Source organism: Eurypyga helias, unplaced genomic scaffold, assembly GCF_000690775.1.
Source record: "Eurypyga helias isolate BGI_N326 unplaced genomic scaffold, ASM69077v1 scaffold11967, whole genome shotgun sequence".
NCBI lineage: Eukaryota > Metazoa > Chordata > Aves > Eurypygiformes > Eurypygidae > Eurypyga > Eurypyga helias.
In genome coordinates, this window is record NW_010259915.1 from 225 (window position 1) to 24,869 (window position 24,645).

The 24,645-nt window shown below is 40.8% G+C and overlaps 1 protein-coding gene across 1 annotated transcript; it reads right to left on the reverse strand.

Moving 5' to 3' along the window:
• Positions 1 to 289: 289 nt before the first annotated feature.
• On the reverse strand, positions 290 to 24,321 carry ARMC2 (armadillo repeat containing 2; the record flags this gene model as incomplete). The annotated part of the gene is made up of 7 exons (XM_010154833.1): positions 290 to 423; positions 4,767 to 4,924; positions 7,194 to 7,326; positions 8,731 to 8,844; positions 10,741 to 10,863; positions 11,931 to 12,252; positions 24,222 to 24,321. Coding segments are annotated over 7 exons (1,084 nt in total), but the record flags the coding sequence as incomplete, so codon positions are not given.
• Between the last annotated feature and the right edge of the window lie 324 nt (positions 24,322 to 24,645).

Below are 24,645 nucleotides of genomic sequence, written 5' to 3' on the forward strand. Positions count from 1 at the left end.
TCTGCTTCATTTTCCCAGCCAAGAAACTCTGTGATTAATCGCACTGCACAGCTGCTTGATCAGCTGAAATAAAGTGTAAAAAGTAATTACACATGCAAAAAATCCATAAAAGCTTCTCGAAAGACAGGACCCAGTAAATAGAAATGCTAGGCTTTACTGACGTTAAAATGAAACTGCCATGCTCTCCAACATGCTTATGAACAGCAACATACAGGGATATTAGAAATACAAAGCTGTACAATCTACATCACACACACACACAAAAAGACTGATTAAAGAGGAGCAATAGTCACAGTGGGAAGTGATGGCTTTGAACTCTGTCAAGAAGTTTTTCTGCCACAGGTCTGAACTCTCTTTCCCAATACAGTTTGTGGTGGTCCCTTAAGTCTCTGTCGAGGCTGCGATCCAATGTTTGTTCTTCATCTGTAATCAAGGAAAATACCATCATCAGTTCTGAATAAAAATACACCCAACCGTCTCTTTTCTGAGCACAGCACATACCACTTATCAGTTGCGTATGCTGATGGCTTAAGAACAACTCCATGTCTAACCAAGCGCCACTGAGTAACACAGTGAGAAGGGCACTGCAGGCTCCGTTATTCTTACACCTCGTAGCTACACTGGGTCTCGGAGATCAAGCATTTACTGCGACCGTCAACCTGGAAACTCCCTGGGCTTTAAAGTTACCCACAGCAGGTTTGCTAACCTAAGTAATCATACGCCTCCAACTACAGCCGTCTCGTTCCTGTCACAAACTGCTTGGCCAGTCTGGTTCACGAAGGCTCTTTCCAACTGCACCTACTGTCAGACCGAACGAACACAAACCATGCTTTGGTTTAAACCATGTTACTCCCTTCCTCGCAACGAGGGGACACTCTGGAACAGAGACAAGCACTGTTAGGAATGAAAGCGACTCTCCCTTTATTATCCCCCATCCGTCTTGCCTGGCATTGGATGTGGGAAAGCAGCAAACCCTTACAGGAAAAAAGGAATCAGTCAGCAACCAGGAGCGTACTCCTGGATCAGGAATCCACAAACACAACAGATAACACTGAACTTTTTTCATAGAGTTTAAGAGGATGATATTTGACAGCCTTTAGGCCATAAATGGACCTAAAGTGAAGATGGAGTCCTGCACCCAATGAGCAGTGTGACTTATCTTCGTCCCAGACTAAGAGCACCAGATTCACAACCTGTTGAACAGTAACTCCAGAAGGGAGCTCACTGCGCATTCACAGTAGGTAAAAGACAACTTGGAGCTGAAGAGAAACTTCAGTTACCCACATTTTGAGTCAGATTTTGTGTAGTAAAGACATGCTGATACAGCAACTATTCCCATTTAAAGGGATGCCAATATGCATTACAGTGTATATGGCCCCAACTGCAGCCGCCGTGAAGGAAGAGACGACACAACTCCTGCACGGAGACGGGCTCCACTGCACAGGAAGTTACCAGTCACTGCCAACAATCCTTCACTTCCGTGTCACTACGGTGTTTCTAAATTACCAAATTAAAGAGACGCTGATGGTGAGGTAGATTTGGAAAGGGGCTCTGCATAAGGAGAAGATGATATTTAGAGGCTTTCGGTAATAAACTAAAGAGAAAAACATTCTTTCCAGAAGGAAGACACGTCACATCTCTGCAGAGAAAGGAAGAAACCCTGTAGTCAGAGCTAAATCCAGCCTCAGACCTCAGATCTATACTTGATGGTATCACAGGATCATTCAGGTTAGACAGGGCCTCCGGAGCAAAGCCACTGTAGATCAGGTTGCTCTGGCCTATCTACTGTTGAGTACTGAACATCTCCGAGGATAGCGATTCCACAGCCTTCCTGCACAGCCCATTCCAGCGCTTGAGCCCTGCCATGGTGGGAACCTATTAAGTGGAATTTTTCTTACTGCAACTTGTGCCCATTAGCTCTCGTCCCACCAATGGCACGTAGGCCAACATATGTACAATGGATCTCGGCAGCCGAGAAGTGAGAGACCCCAAAGAGGAAAATAAGGGATTATGGGGTTTGTTTTCAGGCAGAATTCTTTTTCCTACTCCTGAAATGATTGTTCTACCCAAATCAACAAATTTCTACCCAAATCAGTGAGTCTGCTGACACTTCTCCCTTTTAGCAGACAGCTGTGCCCCCCAGAAGCCAATCACATGTTTATGGAATCACTGCAGTTGGGAATTCCAGCCTACAAGAACAAGGGTCAGAAGCAGTTCAAAAGCTGAAGCGCTGAACCAAACCAGTGAATTTCCCAAAGCAGAATGAGTAACGCTGGGGATCAGTGAGGATCAGTGTCCCACATGAAAGCTATGCATCCTCAGATAATTTAGTTTTCCCACGGCTCTCCTCAAAACTAGCAAAATTGGGTACTGGCCAAACAGCACACGAGCTGGCTGCAAGCCCAGGAACAAGACAAGCACACTGGGCCTCCATGCTGTGGGGGAAGCCAAAAACTAGAGCACAGACTCTAGTCTGCAAGGTCAACAAGACAGGGGCCAGGAGCCCTGGAAGCTCCTGGCTAGGAGGATACTAATATCATGCCATGTCAGAGTTCACATGTACTGAGATTCCAAAATAACCTCCCTGACCTGATAGTGGAGGTGAAGGGGAGCAGAAGAAGCGCCTGGAAAAAGAGAGGGAGAAAGGGGGTTTCACTGAATGACCAAACCGAAGAGTATTCTCAAGACAGAAGGCTCGTCTCCACTGCTGCTCCTGAGGGACCGGGACAAGGAGCTCTGAGCCAACGAAGTAAAGCGAGACTCAAGAGCAGCTGAAGGCAGGCAAATGACAGTGCCATTGGGAAGCAGTGCCGCTGCGTCTCAGGCTGCTGGGATCGGGCAGGGAAACAGAAAAACAAATGGCGCCTTTTGTCCAGCCTTTCTCGGGCCCAACATCTTTTCAGGCTATTTCCACTCCCTTTTGGCTCCCTCATATCCTCTGTCATCTTGTGCCAGGTAGGGGAAAGAAAAATAAAGGGGAGGGGGCCAAGCACAGCAGGTGAAGTGAGGTGTCTGCTGTGCCATGCTCCACTTTTTCCGCTTCCTGAGGGTGTGCTGATGCTTAAGTACAGGCCGCTCGCTGTCAGCAGTTGCCTCCTGCTTCCTGAATGATAGAATCAGAGCAATGACGGTTCAAGGCTGTTACTGGACACAATGGGAGGAGGAAGATGTAGGACAATATTAACCAGCTGCTATTACTAATGTTTGTTGGCTCTTAACACACAGAGAGACCAGATCCAGTATCTAGGATGCACTTTTTCTACAGCTACTCTTCTGACTACAGTGTGATGAAAGACTGCCTTCTGATGTAATTCTGCGCCATTTTTAATTAATTGTCATTACAGCTGCATTACAATTGCAACTGTAACTGCAGTTGCAATTGCACATGAACTTCCAGTTCATGAAAGCTGTAATAGTTAATGAGAGTTCCAATTACTGCCCAGCCTGGGCCCTGCAGCCAAATTAATTGCTGGAATAAGCAAAGTGAAATGCAGAGGAAAAGATAAGTCGGAATTTTCCGAAACCAAAAGATACCTAATCCTTGCTGCTTGCCAGTTCAAGCATGATCGCGGCTGTAAAGTTTGCAGTTCTGCTGCAGAAAGTTAAAAAGAGCACTAATGATCTTGAAACACCCCGTATTTTCAGATAAATAGATGGAATTAATGCCTACATTAAGATAGGTGCTATCATAGCAAGGAATGTAACGTTAAGGAATGATTCCAGCAATGAGTAACAGCACTTCTGCTGTAACTGGAAAAACATCCTCACACACCCACCCACTTTTATCGTTGTCTAAAAACCAAAGAGACCACAGAGATCTCACTTTCTACCTGGGGCTGACTGATACGCAGTCTTCTCCAAAGCAAGGACATCTTTAGTAAATTTCCAATTAAAACCCAATCAGAATCAGTTATGATTTGCTTCACGTATATTTATATTTTAAAGATTTTTTTCGAATAAGATAATTGCAAATGACCTACCCAAAATAAAATCATAACCAAAGCAGTGCTCATAGACTAAAGGAGGAAAATGAAATAGAGTGACTAGAGGACTGTTACACAGCAATTAAACTCTGTAAAATTTGCAGTGAACGTAAATGTGCAGATGAAAAGGTCCAACTGGGTTAGCGAGTTGGGCTCTTAACATTCATTTGTAGACACCTTCCAGCCTGTATTTGTGGAGGAGCACACCCTCCCAAGCTTTCGGGAGCAGATGAGAAATTGTCAGGACAGTGTTGTCCTTGCTCACAAGGAGATAGTCATGAGAAAAGAAGGGTGGCCAAGGGACTCTTGACCCAAGCAGCAAGCTCAGCCTGTTGTACCACAGAGCCTTCTGCCCAGGGGCTAAAGCCGCATTCCCCAGACTGCCCAGTGCGTGCTGTGCAGTAACCAAGAGCATCGGAGCGCTCGCTTCTGCCAGTACCTGCAATGACCTTCAAGGCCAGAGGGGCCCACAGCCAGCAAAAGGTATGTTTTGTGCTGAAGGTTTACAGGACAGTTGGCTCAAGCAAGCAAAAAGGCAGCTGCTGAAAAGCCTTAGTGGCATGCTAACTAGACAGAGCAGAGTGGCGAGTGACAGCATCCAACTCCACCGCGGCAACCTGTTAAGATCTGAGGGAACGTGCTGAATGGCAACAGACTGCTGTATTGTTGGACAGTCCATCCCGGCCAACCACTTAAAGCTGCACGACAGACTTCCCACCCCCTTCGATTTTGCTCCTTCCATTTCTCTTACTGAGGATAAGAGACCAAAATTGGGAATCTCACCCAAGAGTGATGTAAGCAGCACCAGCAACGTGTCGGTGTCTTCTCCAAAGCATGAGGCCGCACTTGTGATGTTTTCGCTGTAGTTCCAAAGGGTTTTGCATATCAAACAAGCCAGCTGCCAGTCAGAGGGCCCAAAGTCTCGTAAACAGTCAACTAACCTGCCGGTATCAAACAAAAACAGTGTTTGGCTCCATGTAGTTTCTTTCTGCGCCCTTCAAAATCTAGGCAGTCTAGAAATGTATGCAGATTCCATGGAAGTTTGCAGGAAAAGTCTACATTAACAACAACAAGACGCTACTTTTATTCCTCAGTAACTCCCCCATTCATTTAGTCTAAGGATGTGAACATGCCTCTCGTCTACACAGATGTGCGTGTGCCTGCCTGCATCTGTCCCACTCCTATAAATTTTCAACCCAAGCGACCCATTTCAATCACCTATGTCACAAATGTCACCATTTCAAAGACACTAGAAATCCAACAAATTTCATGACAATCTGAGACTGTCCCAAATCTGTGGCTACTGCTAGAGCAGAGATTGCAATGTGAGCCAAACCTTATCAGGCACTAAAAACTCATCTGGAAAAGGTGGTTTGAATGCGGAAAAAGCTTCAGTCAGAACATCCAGCTGATTACACGTCAGAGGATCCGACCAGAAGACAAATCCAAAGGAATTCGTCGCTTCCATGACTCACAGAATTACCTGTTACGTTCAGTGAGGTCTATTTTGCAGATCTCACCACTTCAGATATTTCCTCAGCCTGCACTCCCAACAGACTCAGAAACATAGTTTTATTAAGGACCATGAGGTTTTTGATCTTTCTTCTAATCTCACTTCCTTGCAGATACCACAGCAGGCAAGGTCAAAAGCAGAACTCTGAAATCAAGCTCTAAGTTTTCTGCCTGCAGCAGCCCACAGACAGTAGCTATCTAGAGTTCCAAACAGCAGCATTCACAAGTCTCGGGGCAGCAGAAGTAAACATTTTTTTTCACCTGCTGTCCCTAGTGACCTCTCTAACAGTAATCCTTCCCTGCTGCTCTCTTCCCCAGCCCTGTGACCCCTCTTTCCTTCACTTCTTCACTGTGAGATTTATAATCTGGCGACTAGTAACACAGGATAACTGTAACATTCATTCAGGTATGGCTGAAAACAGCAGTAACTGAAAAGCAACCAAAGAGGGGTTTGCTTTTTCTCTCCCTTCTGAGGGCAATCATTGTGGAAGACCAGGAGGCATCTAATGAAAAGCCAAAAGAACTTGCCCTAATTTTTTAAAGTTTAACTCCCTGATGAGACTAATTCCATGTTTTATTAGGACCACTACATACTGGTACAAAAACCTAATTTCCAAAAATCCACAGAGCTGGTTTGGCACAGTCAGGATAACCTCCTTAATAATTACTTCCAAATTCTGTAGATTTATTCCATACTGTTACTATTTTTTCTTCCTCCTTCACAAATTTTCAGACAGAGTATTGAAAAGTCTGTATTCTATATGATTCTGTATTCTACAAAACATTATATATTCTATGTAACAAGAATTCTATGTAATAGGAATTTCTCACATATAGCATTCAATTTGTCTGTAACTTATTTTCATTCTTCTTTCTCAACTTTATTTTTTGTAAGTTAATTAGAACATGGGAAAGAAGGCTGAGCAGACTATGCATTGTTTGCATGGTATAAAAAAGTAATTACATAATGTATGAACAGGAAAGCATTTAAACGTTAGGCGTATTGTTTCATAAATGTGGGTTGTATCAACTGCTTTACAAGCATAGGAACATGATCTTTCATGTTGCCCCAATTAAGCCGGATCCGCTACTATCTGAACATCAAAGCCACAAGAGTTGCATCCACTGTGGTTTTTCAAGCTCTAATACCACTGACAGTACAAGTGCCTTAAACTTGAACTCTCGGAGAGAGGAGTCTCAGGAGGTATTTATTCTCTGCCCAGCACAGCTACATCAGATAGTTCTCCCTGCAGGACTAAGTAGTTACAAAAATTGCCGGAGACCGTGTACGGTATCACAGTTCTTGAAGCAATCTTCACACTTACCACAGAAACACGTTCATAGTGCCTGTTAACTGGATCCTGGGGGGGACAACGACTACAGTTACGTCAGGCACAAGCAGCTACTGCAAAGCCATGCCTTAGCTGCCTTGTTGCATGGCACTCTCCTCAGCTCTGCGTATCAGCAGGACCTTTGGGAAGTTATCCTGTGGTTCCTGGCCCTGCAGTAACTCTAAACGTTTTTGCAAAATACATATGAAAGAATACAAAGGGCTTTTTCTTGAAGAACATGAGATGCTGAATACCTGTTTAGTATGTATCCTTATTACAAGTTATTGGCTCCAATACAAAAGAATCTGACTGAAACCCTTGGGCCAAACTACTGGAACTTTTTGGTAAGCGTCATCAGGAAACTTACTTTCCAATTCCTCCTTCTTCCATCAGAAGAGCTCGTTTGTTCTTATCTACTGTGAGATTGAGCAGAACTCCACAGGCCAAAAAACAGACATCTTGATTCTTGGCATCAAGTAAAGCAATGATGAACCTGTATACTGGATTGTAAAGGAAGCAGTATTACTGGGAAGATGTAATGCCACCTGCATGGTAAGTCCAACACACTTACTAAACATATATACATAGAAAGCAGACAAATGCAGGATACACTACCCAAATATTTAACCTTGTAGCATGTTACTGTGACATTTGTAGAAGAGGCATATGAGCCGAGTAACAGCCATTATTACATCATGCTGAAGACGGGCTTTCGTCAAAGCAAGACATACTAAATTCTAGTTATAAAGACACACCAAAGTAACCTGGAAATCCAGTCAGAAGAGGTTAAGTTCACCAAACTGAATTACAACTTAATTCTTAAAAGTATCACCCGCATTTCAATCACACAGAAACTGCTAAGACCTGGCATTTGGCACTCAGAGAGGGAAGTTCTTCTCCCCTAGTATTGGCAGGGCCGCAGCAGACTGCACCAGACCCAGCTGGGACTGCTGCAGCCTGGGGCTGCTGTGGAGAGACAGGCAAGAGGCAGACGCTGGACGTGCAGCATCTCACAGCACTTGCTGACGCTGAACTCGGGAGGCATCCCCAGCAAGGGACTCAGTCTTGCCTAATGGAGAGGCAGCCCATGAGCTCTTCCTGAGCTCTGTGCACCAGCACCACACTCTCCAAAGAGGGAAATTCAGTTCTTTTGCCTAATTCAGCTCATCAACAAGCGGCTACTAAGTGTCAGTCCTCCCTCTGCACACACCAGCTCCGCCAAAAGTGGTGGTATGTCCACCCTTGAAAGAAGGGGTTGTATATTGTGGCAAATCACCTCAGTCTGAGCACTGACAGGTAGATACAAAAAAATTACAGTGAACTGATGTTTAATTAAACCTATGACACATCTGTGCATAGCAAGGAGTTGCCATTTCTCCCAAAGCTCTTTAGACACCCAATGCAAAAGGGCTTGAGAAGACTTGTATCCTAGTTCACCCAGAGGCAAATAGGAGGGCTCTTGGTTGAGGCAGCAACATCCTAAATGCATGTTACAAAGGGCTAACAAGCTGTTGAACGTGAGAATCCAAAACTTGCGACTATGAACCTAAATGAGAATTAAGTTGGATTTTCATTTTATGTCACATCACTACCAACTTGAGAAACTGAAGGAGTGAAGGGAAACTTCAGAATTACACTCTTTAGGAAAAACAATTTTTGTAGCATTTACCTTTGTGAAGACACACCATGGTACATTTTTTCTACTGCAATATTTCCATTTTAATGGAATTGAAATAAAATGGTATTTATAATGACTACTATTGGATCTTAACATTCGCCTAATTTCCAAAACATCAGAGAAGATTGCTTCTACCCTTTAAATGAGACAGCTTATTAAGAGTCTTCCCTTTTTAGAACTATGGACATTTAAAAACAGGACTCCTACAAATGCAAAAGTAACTCACTCTTTTTCTGTATGATGAAGTCACAGATCTCATGATACTGGGAAAGATTGCCAAAGACTCTGACAGCCTCCACAACTCCATCCATGTTGTTGCTCATTAACAGCTTCAAAAGCACTATTGGTTTGCAGAGAAATGAAATAAAAACAATTACTTGTGTATCACCAACATGTGCCTGGCTTTTTATCAATAAATATCCACATGCAAGCAGCAACAGCAGTAAGTGTAATAAATGGGAGCAGTTATCTAACTGTCTGGTTGCAGCGAAGGGGGTGAGCAGATGGTAGAACAAGAGCTAAATTGTGTAGGGCTTTGAAGATGAGACAAAGAGCTCCAATATGGGGCTAAATACAAAGGAACAGATGAGGAGTTATGAAGATGGCCTAAGCACAGTCGTAATAACGGGAGACAGTTTTGCTATAGTTTTGAGTGGGCTCATGTGAAAATCAAGGAAGACAAAGAAGAAACCAACATTGTAATATGTAAGAGAGTTGATTTAGATCCTGAACAGATGGTCTTATGGTGGGATGTCTCCTAAAACTCAAATAATTTTCTGACTTCAGCTCTATTTTCTCTCAGTGCTGCTCTAAGAAGCAAACACGTTTTCTTTGAACAGCTACTTATTACTGCCCCTGCTCTGAAGCATTTATTGTTTGCTGCTTTCCTGCTTAGCAATTTCACATATGATTAGCGTGTAACTTCATTAGACAGAATGAGACCTGCAGCATTTGCTAGGAACACCTACCATCACGTAGGTGTTCAGTGCAATGAGCAATGGAGGAGCATTGTTGCAGAAGTTACATTTACCAGTCTTGCGTGAGTGTGAAGTGAACCACTGAAATCAGTTCACCATACAAATGACTCAAATCAGTGAACCCGTAACCCTTCTACCACAAAAAAGTGAGAAAAAATACAGAAAACAGGTTGGCTTCATTCCCTTCACTTCCCTTTTTCAATGCTGCAATACTGAACGTGCCTTGAACTTGTTCTAAAGAGACATCTGAAATGCTTATTTTTTGTCTTTGGGATCCAGCACTTGTTTCAAACAGCAAGTATTCTCAAAAAGTCTCCTGGAGGAGGAAACCTGCTGGTCTACCATCAGAATGTTTTCTCTCTCCATAGTTCAGGCAGAGGAAAGTTGATGGGATTGGTTCCACACGCTAACAATAAAAAACAGGAGAGGGAAAGCAAATGGGACAGGCACAGAAGTCATTTGTTTCCACATTTCTCTGACTACCAATAAGAGACAGCTGGCTTACGGGTGATAAAATGACTCATGACAGAACAGCAGAACTGTTACCTAGACAGAATATTACCAGTCAGGACACTAGGTTGACAGCCACAGTATTTTTTCCTAGTCCTCATTCTACCTGCTGTGCAAACTTCAGGTTCCATCGCTCCTCCATATCCTGTCTATTTAGAGAGTAAGGTATGCAAGACAGAGACTCTCTACCTTTTTGACAACCTGAACACAATGAGCCCCAGAATTCAGATGCAGTTCCTACACATCACTGAAGTACAACTATTGTCCATACTGTCAGAGAGGAGAGAATCACACAACTCCTATGCTGCCGATGGATTTATAAATCAGAAAGAGACATAAATCAGATTTTGCAGGTCTAGGAGCTACTAAAAATACAACCAACTCTCTTAACCACACTCTGATTAAAAGCAAAAAGCAACATGATAATTTCGGTTCAAAATATGGATTTTGAACAAGTCTAGCAAAAATTGCTAAACAGAAAACAATATGACAAATTCCTTTGGGGAGAAGAAGGGGTTTTGTCAACAACCTAACTATTTTCACAGAAGTCCTAGAATTACGTTCCAAAAGAACGATAAATCATTATGGGAAGAATTTAGCCCTGTGAAGTTCATATTCCTGCAATATGATACCACAAAACACTATCGGCATCTGTATATATATAGCACAAAACATATAGTCAAAATATAGCACAAATAACTTCCACTTTCAAAAAGCAATACAAAAAGTACTCATTCAAAAGCCCTTACTTTCAGCAATGTGTAGCTTCTTGTCTCGAACTGCAGAACTTTTCACTTTGTAGTAGGATAAATTGTTGATTGCTGTTGCTGTATTGATGACCAACTCCTCACAGTCATCGACTGACTTGTATTCTGATAGTAAAAAAAACCAACACATATGTAGATACACACAGACACATGAGTCTAACCTAGCGGCACATTACAGATCAGAAGCAAAATGGCCACTCTACAGACAAATATTCTGGTTTTCAGTAAAATGGCAGAAGCTGATCCAAAAATGGCAATACAGAGTCACTCTTTCATCTCGTCATCTCCTTCCAACTCTTCATCTACAGACATCATTGTGACTCAGGCAATACAGTTCAAAATCTAGTTAGTTAAGACATTTTACAGATCCTATTTGCTGTTTTAAGATGGGACTGAGGAGAATCCACATGCAGAAATAGGCCTGTGTGACAGACACTAAGAAATACCAAGGGCTATTAACATTCAAACGTCAGGTACCATGAGAAATTTAACAGTTCTTTCCGATGTGTCTTCTCACTGCTAAACTCTGTTATGGGGAGGGCAGACTGCCCAGTCCTAGCCTGTAACTAGATGTACAAAGGGGTCAGTAAGTGGTAAAGGCAGTGCAGTCCTAAGCCACCGTTTGGAGGGCAGGGGACATTCCCTTCCATCTGAAAGAGATAAAGGCTGGAAATCTGAAAAAGATGAAAAAATAAGAGGAAATTTTTCAAGGAGGCTGAAAGTTATAGGTGCAGGGAACAAAAAGAACACTTAATCCGGAACAGTCACAAAACCTGCAACCCTAAAAAGACCCACCAACAAACAACGCGTATGCAGCACCTGGTAAGAAGAGGTTTTCCTTATACACGAGCTCTCAGTGAGATGCCTTTAAAAGAAAATGTTTCCTTATCCTTGATAATTGTATCGGCAAATCTTACCACTGAATGAAACACTTAAACAATGTCTTTCCCCAGACATCAAAAAGTCAGTTCCAAAGCAGCAATGCTTCCACTGTTTCGGGCTTTCTACACAAACCAGTTCATGAACACCAGCAGATTGACTTGGTTATTTAGCAATGGAAATGGTTTAGTTATGGCTCAACCATACCTAAAGGTAAGAAGATCAAGTAGAAAAATTCTAAGCCCTCCTTACAGACTGAACAAAGATAACACATACAACACAGATTTTATTACCTAGTACTGTAACAAGTAATTCTACAACACGATGGGCAGCTGCCAGAGCTGCTCCTACGCTGGGATGAATGGAGAGATTGGCCAGCACTCTTATCAGTTTTATCAGCACGTCTTCTGCTTCCGAAGGATGCTTTGGGTGGTTTTTTCCTTCCTCTCCTCTTGCATGGTACCATTTCTGTGCATTCAGATCAAGTTCATAGTAGGTTTGGAATAATGATATCAAAGTGTTAACACTTCCTTTTTCTTTAAAAAATCGCTTACGGGCCTGGTTATTCTCTGCTGTTAAATTACCAAGAATGAAGATGATACGGATAACCAAATCCTGCAATAAAATAAATAAACCATGTTACAATAAAACATCAAAAGCTCTTAGCTGCTTAAAAAGAAGATACTACTTAATTTGCTTCACAATTCAGTTAATAGCAGGTCCGAAATAACTGAAGGAATGCCAAATACAGCAACCAGAAATAATTCTTTATGCTACTGTTTTGCATAACATGGTTTACAGAAGAAGTAAAAACATCTGTCAGAACTAGTATAGCACTGGGGTAATTACTAATGGGATATACTTAATATAGGCCATCTATTTTTACCAAGGCCACAGGAATCTTAAAACATCTTAAAACAGCACTTTATATAACTAGAATAATCATACAGGCCAGAGCTTACTAATCTTTCAAGTAAGCAAATGTTGGTTGTGATGGTGCGCTGGTTTTGTCTGGGATACAGAGTTAATCTCCTTCACAGTAGCTGGTGTGGGGCTCTGTTTTGGATTTGTGCTGGAAACAGTGCTGACAACACAGGGATGTTTTCGTTACTGCTGAGCAGTGCTTACACAGAGTCAACGCCTTTTATGCCTCTCACCCCAACCCAGCCGTGAGCAGGCTGGGGGTGCACAAGCAGCTGGGAGGGGGCAAAGCCAGGACAGCTGACCCCAACTGACCAAAGGGATATCCCGTACCATATGGCATCATGCTTAGCATATAAAGCTGGGGGAAGAAGGAGGAAGGGAGTGATGTGTGAAGTGATGGCATTTGTCTTCCCAAGTAACCGTTATGTGGGATAGAGCCCTGCTTTCCCGGAGATGGCTGAATACCTACCTGCAGATTAATTCCTTGGTTTGCTTTGCTTGTGTGCGTGGCTTTTGCTTTGCCTGTTAAACTGTCTTTGTCTCAATCCACGAGTTTTCTCACTGCTACTCTTCTGATTCTCTCCCCCACCCCTCTGATGGGGAGTGAGTGAGCGACTGCGTGGTGCTCAGTTGCTGGCTGGGGTCAAAGCCCACGAATTTCCCTACTTCTCCAGGCCTGTTACCTATTGTAGAGGTTAAACTACTTCCTCTTGATTTGTTACTGTTAAATCCATCTCAGCTCTTACTCAGTTCCTTGCTAAATCCAATTGTTTACAGACAGCTGAATTATTTGTTCCAGATTTTCACCAGAAATGGAATCTAAATTGACAAGTCTGTGATTCCCCAATTCTTCCTCCTGTTCCTTTTACCTTGCAATCCTACGTAACTTGTCAAGAAGCCCAGAAATATTACACCTTTCTGTCCTTTTGTAACCACCAAAGGGTAAATTTCATCAGGCCTAGCTAGAAGACACTTAAATATTCTCCAGTTCATTTTTTTAGTGATGAAAGAACTCAGGCTGGAGTGGAGATTAAACATTTAAACATACTTAAGCCTTTCAGAAAAAGAAGCAAAAAAAAAAAAAAAAAAGACATTCCACACTTAACTACTCACAGTGGCATCTGTCAATAATTTTCATCATCTTCTGAACACTTTAGCAATTATTTCCTTATTGACTTCTCACTATTAATGTACTCACAGGAAGTTTTATTGGTGCTTTTGTTTTTAATGTCCCTTTCTAGTCGCATCAAATTTTATGCCTTGTTTTTTTCTGATTTTAATTTTACGTGTTCTTGCTGCCCTTTTATTTTTACCACTGCTAAATGAGACATACTTTCTATTTTTACATGGTATCTTGAGATTGAGATTTAACCAAGTTGCTTTCTTAAAGCACTTTCTCTCCCTGCTCTTCAGAAGGATATACAATTAGACCTCTTGTTGCTTCATTTAGGACATACTGAGATATAGCCATTTTTGGGCACGATTAGTAGATCTTACGGCATTCAACACCCTCATCTTTTTCTTACCCATCTGTATGGAAGAAGGAACAACAAAAAAATTCTGAAAGTCTGAACTAACCCAAGTATAAAATCAATACAACATTTCCTTGTCACCTGCATCAAATACTACTGATGTCCAAAAAGAAAAGTCCATAGCTTTAACAGTACAGTTAAAGTAACAGCATTTTTGCGAGTACAGCACAGCCATCTACCCTTAGCTACTAAACTGCTGCTGTACATGCACTAACCAAAGATAACGCTGAACAGTTTACATGGTGTTTTTCTTCAAATATAATAGTTCTATTCACAGATATTCTAATCCTCCATGGTATTAATAACGTAGTTTACCAGGCCCAGCCCAACTTGTTAAAGCATACGTACTAATGCTAAAGGAAGAGAGATGTGTAATCAGTGAGTCCTTCTTTCATACATGCCTTCATGAATAAGTTTCAGGTCTTAAGCCTCTGCCACAAGACACTAACAACCTCTCAGAGTCAAGAAGATGAATGCTATCCCTGCATAGAAGAAGCAGGCAGTCTCCTAAGTGAGGAATAGGTTCTTGCATTCAGGTATTTAATATGATCACTCTGGTAGGACCCACTTCCACTTTTTTTTTTTTAACCAGGCATCATATTTTTGCTAGCATCTAAATGTCACCAAGACAAATTTTTATGAACATTCTTACTGACTAACCACTAAGAGCTTTCACCTTTGCTGGCACAACCCCCAATTCACAAAGGCTGTAAGAATTTGAAACAAACAACTGATGAATCAGAAGAGAGAACTGAAAAAAGCAGGCAGTCTAGTTTAACTCGTTTATATTGACTTTCTAATTTTGGGCAAAACAGTATCAGCCCAGCAACAGTTCTATCCAATCAGAAAACAGACAAACAGGTATCGTACAGCAATCAACTGATATTTTGAGAAGTGTGATCTCAACTGTGCTTTCCACCTACAGGCTAGCAAAACAAATTTATAAAGTACTTCTTTTTAGCCAAGCACATCCGGTTTTAATAGCATATTACCCAAGTTTCATTATCTACCAGTGAAAATTGAACTAGCAGAGTCAAAGAGAAAAGCTGGTACAGCTTCTCCTGAGTAACCTAACACTCTATCTAGGGTTCATATTATTTTTTTCCATATATTTTTGATGTTCATGGGGTAAGCACTGACAGAATAAAAAACACCAGGTTAGAACTGCTGTGTAAAGAAATACGTGTGAAGCTGAATGGCATTTTGAAACTGCATGCAAGACTAAACTTGTACAAAGCCCACGGGTCTTTCTGCACCTAACAAAAACCAAACCAAAACAAAACAAAAAAATCAGTAAATGAGATTATTATGCATCACCAAATGTTTGGATATTAACTGCACAGAGAATTTCGGACATTCTTGCACACTTACAGAAAAATTACTTACTAGTCTTTTATCAGATTAATTTATATAGCATGGAGGTTTTAACACTAAAACCAAATTAAATTAAAGATAGGAATTACACTCAGTTATTTCATCTTTTTATAGAGGCATTTGTGTGAGACATGCTGTCCACAGAGTGTATGCAAACCTGATTGCAAGGTTGTATATGAGACCACACAGCTTCACTTGTACAAATTCGAAGAAACATATTAAGAAAAGCTCGAGGAGAACTGTTTGTTTTCTTTGCTTCCAATCTATGAAGAAACTGGGGGTTTTGTGTGTTTGTTTGTTTGGGTTTTTTTAAAGTGGCAATGGCACCACTTACTCCACCAGCATTAACTCATTTTTCTGACAACTGGAACCACATACATTTGATCACTGACAGGAAAGACTTCTTTGCTTATCTACTTCTAAAAATCTATTCCTTGCACTGCCCTAGTAGCAAAGGTACCCAGTGTACTCGCTGAGTCACAGCAGATAAACCTTGACAGCAGTTTATCTCAGCAATTAAAATGTACCTGCCTTTCAGTGTAAAGCGTTATAAACAGAGGTACAAAGTGTACAGGTTTACTTATCGGTAAGAAAGGAAAGCCAATTAGGTCAGTAATTTCCAACAAAAACAAGATAAATAAGGGAAGGGGGCCCATTCTAGAGTTTGTACACTTTGGCCAGGGACCTGTTGTTAGTCTGTTTGGTACCTGGATCCTCAGAAGGGGAGGGGTAGTAGGAAGGAAAAAACCAAATCAGATTCCAGTAGCTGGGATCCAATTGAATCTCCAGCTGTAAATGGAATGTGCTTTCCATGTTATGCAAACTTCAGTGGAGGTAGTCAAAATTCTAACACCTGCCCAGCAGTATGAAGTGCTTCTAGAGCTCATTCAAATCTAATTTACACTTCATTTCCAAATTTGCATCTCTGCTTTATTATGTACCTTGGAAAGAAAAGGTAAGAGTTTTGTTTGTAGGGTCCGACAGCCCACTTACAGACAAAATAACTGTAGTTCTGCCATCCTGCAGCTGATCTCTTTCAAACACACTAAGGATTCATCTTGAAGTGACCTTCTAGCTGCAAAAATTCCTGGTCAAACCCAGAAATAACAACTGACCCAAAATGAAACTTGATTTAAAGAAGCAAATGGAGGGGGCAGGGAGAATACCCTCCAAGTATCAGAAGCAAACAAAGTTCTTGACTGAGGGACGTGAAATAAGGAGCAGAGAGGAGAAGCTTTGCCACAGCGATAGCAGGGAGCACTTTGTCAGTAAAGAGGAAACCTCCTTCCCCCCACAAATATGAATGCATTTGAGGAGGGGAGGCCATTAAAAGAATGTGTTTGTATTTCTGTGTATCACATGCCATAGGACACTACCCAATAATTTCTATACCCAAAAATCTGATCTGATTAGGCAAACTTTTCAGAAAAGGGTTCCCCTGCACTTAGTGACTTTTATCAACAAGAACTCATGTCCTTAGGTTTGTGGACATCTGGGAAAGGTAACAAAGAAAAGCAAGCACACTGTCACTAGAACAACGTTTGATGAAAAGCAGGGTACACACTAACGAAAAATATTTCAAAAATCATGAACTGAAAAAAAAATTGAAAAACTATATCCCATGGTATCGCTCCAATGATTACTGATCTTCCTGGTTAAAACCTTTATTATTAATACTAGTTTAAATTTGTACAGCTTCAGCTAGTGCTTCTTCTCATCTCTTTTCCTAGATTAAAGAATGGTCTACTAACAGAAATGTCTTCCTTGTGCAGATTCTGTTAATAGGCAACTTGCTAATGTTCTGACCTTGGTCACTGTTAAATTAATTTGCTTAATCTTGGGGATTTTTTTAACTCTAATCATTTTTTTAGCTCTTCTCAGAGCTTTTCCAAAGCTTTCTGCATCTTTTGTAGAAATGAATACCAAAAAATAAGGCTAAATATTTTAGTGACAGTTTCTGTCACACCAAGCAGTAATACCTTCTTATTATTCTTACTTGATATTCTAACGTTCACCTATCTAGTAATTACATTCACTCTCTTGTATCTTTTCATACACCAGAACAGCAGGTTTCTATATGCTATATGCCAGTGAAGGCTGGGTGACGACAATGTTTGAACTCTACATTTCTGATCATTTTACATTAAGAGTACATACCACATATTCTGTATTTCCCTCAACACTTTTGCCTTTTCTTTCAAAAAACAAAACAAAACAAACAAAACAAAAAAAAACACAAAGAAAAAAATCACAACTGAAGTATCAGGAAGATGCAAATACACCATCAGCTCAGCACACTGTCAGAAATCATGCTGCAGGGAAAGGGTGACCTTCTGTGGTTATTCAGATTTATCAGCAGGGAAATTCTTTCAGAGTTGTCAGATTATTTATCCTAAAATGGATACTTCTTTCTTGAAAAAGATGTTCATTCAGAGAATGAATGCTCAGTTATGAATATACATGTGCACACACAAAACACAGGAGAAAAATCTTGTATTTTGGTCCTTTAATGGTCAATTCCTATATCCCCTTCATAGCTTTCTTTGAATTGTCCCAGGCCCTCTTACACTGTTGGGCTGGTGGAAGGAGGAACACAACTGAAAATACATTATTTGTAAACGGAGGAGAAAAGCACCACATGATCTACGGAAGTTCTTCATAGGGTTACCTTGACAGCATTTCTGCAGAAGTGGTGGCATAAACAGCACCCGCTCTCCTTTCCACTCACCGTTTGGTTCCCCTCCCTTATTGTTTCCTCAGTATTTGTGACCAAGGATCTATTTATGTGGCTGTTCAACAAACTAGACTGGAATGCAATGCAGGTGATATCCCAGCAAAGGACCGGGGTTCTTTTCTCAGTTTTAAGGTTACTGGAAGCTGTGTCAGTTCTGTGACCTGACGCATCATACAGTCACACAAACAGCTGTCCTCAGCCTAAATGAGGGATGGCACAGAGCGTAAGAGTGAGTAACTGACACACAAAGAATACTTATATCAGCTCTGATGACCATTTCTTTAGAGGCAAGCTATGGATACAGAAACACACCACCATCACCTCCCCTAATAACAATAATAATAAAAACATCTTTGGTATCTCATGTGACTGTGATGCCACTGGGCAGAGTAACAATAATACTCTCAAAGCAATTGAGACAAACACGTATATCTAAACTAAACAGAGCTGCATCGTTAGATTCTATTGTTAAGAGACTCTGGTTGCTTTGGGATATTCCATGACATGTTTTATGACTGACTGAAACAGACAGATGATGAGTTCCTGGGACCTCATCACAGAATTCTCCCTAAGCCACCTAAAAAGGCCAGTCACTGTGTTCATATAAGCCCTCACCTAATATATAAAGCCAGAAACAAAGTGAAAAAATTCTCTGCATTTGCAGTCCCCATTTGTGATAACCTTCTCTACTGCAGCAATAAGCTCTAAGAGCAAAAAAAAACATTCAACAGCCCTAAAAATTAGTCTTTTTCTTGGAGGGAGACAAGAAAAAAGTCTCACAAGCAGAAGCCTGCTTGCTCACAGAAGACTATAACTGATGGGGACCCACTACCTGGTAGATAGATGCATTTGGGAAGAAAGCTGGGCAGATCCAGGCACAATGAGCCTGACAAATGCAGACATCTCCTTAGAGAGGCTGACAAGGCAACATCAGCCTGTTCTTCATTTAATATATTGTTTCTGACAAACTGATTGTTAAATCAAACAGGTAACGCAGCATGCACATTATAATTGTAAATCTAGCTAAAGCAAGAAATGCAGAAATATTAACATATTACTTCAAGCATATCAGGATAAGGAAGCTTGCCAGAATCTGCAGAACCAATTGATGATCAGGATAAACCAGGAGCATTGAGAGGAGAAAATGTCATTGCAGAGAAACTAAATGAGTTCTCTGCATTGATTCATGCCCACTGTGAAAGCAACTGGGGAGATCTCAATGCCATAGTCGTCTCCAGGGAAGACTCATCAGAAGATCTGTCCAAAACTGAAGTGATCGCGAACAATTTTAAGAGACTAACTGACAAAACAAACAGCAACAAGTCACCAGGGCTGCATAATCAGTTCTGAAAGTACTAACTAATTAAATAGCTTAATTACTAGCAGTGATGTGCAACCTCTCAAAACTCCCTTGTTGCCTAAGGACTGGAAGGTAACAAACATGAAATCTATTACTAGAAAAAGATGCAAGTGAGATTCAAGCCTGGTGTCTGTACCAGATAAATCAGAAGAAACCATTAAAAAGAACAATAAAAATGAGCGGACAGTCAGATACCTGCAATCAGCTTTAAGACTCCTAAGTCCTGACTTGGCTGATTCCTGAGTTCTTTAAGGGATCAACAAAGACGCATAAAGGAGGCTCATCGGATATCACCCAAGGGGCTTTCCAGGAGAGTTCTGACACAGTCACTCACCAAAATCCCAGTGAAACCAAGCAGCCATGCTCTAAGGGAGAATGTCCTGGTACACATAAATGAGCAGAGGATGGAAAACAGAGTAAATCAGCAGCAGTTCCTGCAATGGTGGACAATGACCAGTGGGGTTTCAGAGAGTTCTGTGCTGTTCACCTTGTCCACAAACAACATGGAAAAGTGGGTGAACAGCTGTGATATGGCAGAGTTTGCTGATGACACTAAGATATTCAAAGTAGGAAAGATGAACGCTGACTAAAAAGCAGAAGGATTTGTAGTCAACTGGTAAGAAAACAGCAGATGAAATTTAAATCTAGATAAACATGAAATGGTGCACGTAGAAAAACACAAAACAGTCACACCTTCATGACTAAAATGACAGCCTTTGAACCAACCATAACCACTTGGAGCGCAACCTTGGAGTTAAGGACAGAATCCTCAGTGGGGTTTAATGCTTACAGGAGGTCAAGAGAGCAAATAAAACTTGGGGGAATTACTGGGAAATAAACTTATGCAGGCATGCAAATCTGTGACATGGCCACATCTTAACTGCCAGGTTCTGGTTTCCTCATCTCAAAAAAAAGCTACAGTGCACAGGACTGTAAAAAGCTCTGAGAAAAGCAACACAAATGCACAATGGCATGGAACAGCCTCTGAAAAGAAAGAGCTAAGTAAGCAAGGACTCTTCAGCCACGTAACACAAAGAGAAAGGTCTAGAATGCCAGGCATGGTGTGAAATGAATGACTAGCGATTAAATATTCCCCAACTTTTCAACACAAGAACCAAAGGGTATCAAATAAAGATAGTAAAGGCCAAATTCAAAACAAGCAAAAAGAATTACTTGTGCAGTGGGTAGTTGCTATGGCAACTCCTTGCCAATGGGTGTTTAGCACGTTAGTCATTTATATGAGGTGGAGGGGAGACTGTAGAATTTCATGGAAAAGTCATCCATTGAGGTTTATTTCATACAGAGAGAACCACAGCTGCCTGAGGAAGTTTCCAAAATGTAAAGAACTGGAAGTTTGTTAAGTACACAGAAGAAGGATCATATATGCTTGCTCTGTTCTTACTGTTCTCCAGGCGTCTGATTTTAGCCACCGATGAGTGCGGATAGTAGGCTGGATGAACACTTTGAGTGACCCAATGTGATTATTCTTTTGCTGAACAGGCAATTACTGCATCCAGCGATGTCGCATACTTAACAAATGTTTCCTAATTAGAAGTTTGCTATGCTGATGTATTCAGGGACTCTTCCATACAACAAGCACGAGATTTCTTGTACGCAAATTTCAGTATCACACTCGGTTTGCGCACTTAAGATTGAAAATAGATTCCTAACTGTAGACAGCTAAACGATTACACAGAAGCTGGCAGGGCCTCACAGCTAAGCTCAGGTAGTTCCTGACTTACTGACAGACACTACTGCCCTGTTTAGGCAACCTCCCTGATCCAAAAGTATGGCCTCCTCGTGACCTATGACATGAACCACAGTCTGAGAAAGTCATCCTTTATATAACTTACCTGGAAAGCTTAGAGATGATAATGATCTGGAAGAGGGGAACGATATCTTGTTAAAAGATTTCTGGAGATGGGCAAAAGTCTGCAATGCTGACTAGAAACAGAAGCACATAAAGCTCATCCTGCAAGACAGGGGCCCTACAAGAACACTTCTGACAGTTGTCATGGCATGTGGCAGCCTCCAAGGACTTTTCTGTCACGCCACACAAGCAAGCTCCAAACCCAACCACGGGTGAAGTCCAACAGAACAGGTACTTCAGATGCATAGAAAAGCACTGCTGAATTCCCCAGTCCTACCCTGCAGATCCAGCTTTTCCAATCTTCTGTACTCCTCTCTTTACCCAAAACATAAGACACGGAATTTAGCAAGGCCTGTCAACTCAATTTCTCCCAAAAGTCTTTCTCACAGAGTTAGATTACTGCTCTCCCATTCCTCCTGACTCTTTCACCCAAGAGAGAAAATGAGCTGAGGGGAAAAAAAAAAAAGAGAACAGAGCTGAAACTACAGTGTGGTAAGCAGAAGAGACACTATTTAGGTGGCAGCTGTGGAATTAAGTGTGTGGCGTGGGAGCAAGTCACTAAACCTACATCCAGTGCTCACATTTTTATTTTCACAATATTTAATGTTTATTTTTAAAGTCACAGTTATGAAAGCACCTGAGAAGGTCTGAATGCTTGGGTTTTTATTTTCCCAATATGTTTCTAGCTGCCACGACTGACAGTAAAAAAGCCTGATCCCACAAACATTGCAACCTGAAAATTCATACAATACACACACCTCCTTAACATATTTGTCCTCAGTCCTGAGGATCTGTAATGCTTGGAGTTAATAATACTGATTTATCCTCCTCTTTGCTTCTTCCCACAGCAGACAATTTTATTCACACTGCTGTTACTTGTTTTCTTTTCAACACATACCAACTCACGCTATAACTCACTAGCTGTCAGCGTTTTAAAAGAAAGATTAGCAGTGCCAACTACACCTCAGGAAAAACATTTGCACTCCTCACAGCTCAAGTGTTTATTATATACTACAGAAAAAGTGCTGCATTACATTATCTATGTCCCTCTTCTTGTTTCTGCAGGGCTTCACTAAGCTGACAACTGACAGTCGCATGCTTGTTTAAAAACTGCAGTAAGAAATAATTATTCTGAACGCATTGCATATATAATCATCACAACATAATAACTTTTTCAATAGACACACTAATTTTGATAAAACTGACAGTTTAACACAAAAAGCAATGCTGATCTAGTGAAGATAGATATATTCTAATAAAGTAGACAAATGAGAAGTTAAATTCTGAACACTACCTGACAACAAACAATTTGAATTTATATGTGAGCCTACAATTCATTATGACACAAAGGTATTATCTGAGGAGCGTAGAAAAGTTCCCCTGAAAATTACAGAGGAAGATTGAGAGGAAGTTCTTAACCAATTTAAGCTCCTTGTTCCCAGTCCCATCATTTGCTGAGTTTTTAATACAGCACTCACAAGGAAAAATAACTATAAAACCAGTAAAATATCATGCCTTTGGTATTTTTTATATTATTTACATAGTATTTTACTAAGCTGTCTTTGAAGACTATACAATGCAAGAGCAGCCTGAACCTCGAAACGCTCAGTTATGCTGCAGAAATGTTAATCAACAGACATTTGGAAGAACAGAAACAACTTAATCTTTGTTCCTCTTCCATGTCTATTATCACAGAAAACGGAGGCAGGTAAACAGGAAACAGGAAAGGGAGAAATTATTTTTATATTTGGCAAGAGAAAGAATAGATTATTCAGCGTAGCCGATCTGGTTACTTTTGTTAACTGCCTTTAACAACAGCAACACAGAAGACCTCCTTTCCACAATTCTCCAGAAATTACTAACCCTGGGATAAATTGTATAGGATAACTAAATGTCCTCAAAGTAGCTTAGATGCAGGAACCACCAAGAAATTCCTTCCTTTTAAGAATAAACTTCATGTGATTTCATGTTCTATGTTTTGAAACCTTGTTACACCTTTGAACATTTGGGCTTTATGTAACAATTACCTGGCAACAGAAGTGAATAATTTGCCATACATGGGGCAGATCACTCGGCTGACCCGCGTGGCAACCTTCAAAAACACTGTGTTCTGCACCAAACTCCCAGAGCCTGGTATTCCCGCAAACTTAGGAAAGATGACTCTGGTAAAGCTGGACAATAAAGCAACACCCGACACTAGAGGTTCTAATGAAGTTGGTAGCAAGTATACTTTTATAATTTTACCTTGTGATATGGGGCATTTTGAAAAAACTCAGCACACTTATTTCTAGGTGAAAGTTGCAAATGTTGTACTGTAGGCACCTGGTTCCCTCTGGCAGAGGAGAGATACATTCTGATACCTTATGCAGTTACCAAGGAAGAAATTTTCCTCTGTTCCCAAATCGCTTAACTCTGGAAATTCACACTTCTTTTGCAGGGGAGGAAAGCGGGAGAAATCTCAACTATTTCCCACTATTTAATATTTAAATAAACTATTAGTTTTTAAAAAATACTTTTTAAAGCAAAGAAAAACAATTAAGTACTCACAGGACTCTTTCTACACGTGCGAAGGACAGAAGTGTTAATCAACTATCTGCCTCCTGCATTGCTTTGAATTTTAACCCAAATTATTTAATTTCAATTATTTATTACTTAGAAGTGCTGTCAACTATTTAAAATTTTTATTTTGTAAATGCGTAAAAGTAGGACACTGAAAACAAGCTTATACACAGTAATACACAGACACATCAGAGGATTAATATATGAAAAACAAGAGATGAAAAAACTGACCTGCTGCTTCTGATATTTGTTTAGTAGGGCTAAAAATAAGACGTAACATCTGGAGCAGTCTGCTAAAGCTGCACAGAAGTCATCATAGGAAGAAAGTTTGCTACAAAGGTACAAAAATAAAATATGAATGAATGAAAGTACTTTTTTTCCACAAAACATTAAAAAAAAAAATCACTCTGCTTTTGACTGTTATTGACAGAGCCGTATTTTCCAACAAGTTAAATCAATGCCAATACTCTTGACTTCTAGCAGAGGCAGACACAGCTAAGAAAGAGCACAACAGAAGTCTAGCTATCCTTGCCACAGTGAATTACGGGAAGAAGCAAACATAAGGAGCTTCCCAACCTGCTTGCCATATGGGCACAGTATGGCAACACTAGCACTTCTTGGCGCTAAATGGGAGAACTGTAGTTTTAAGATGACA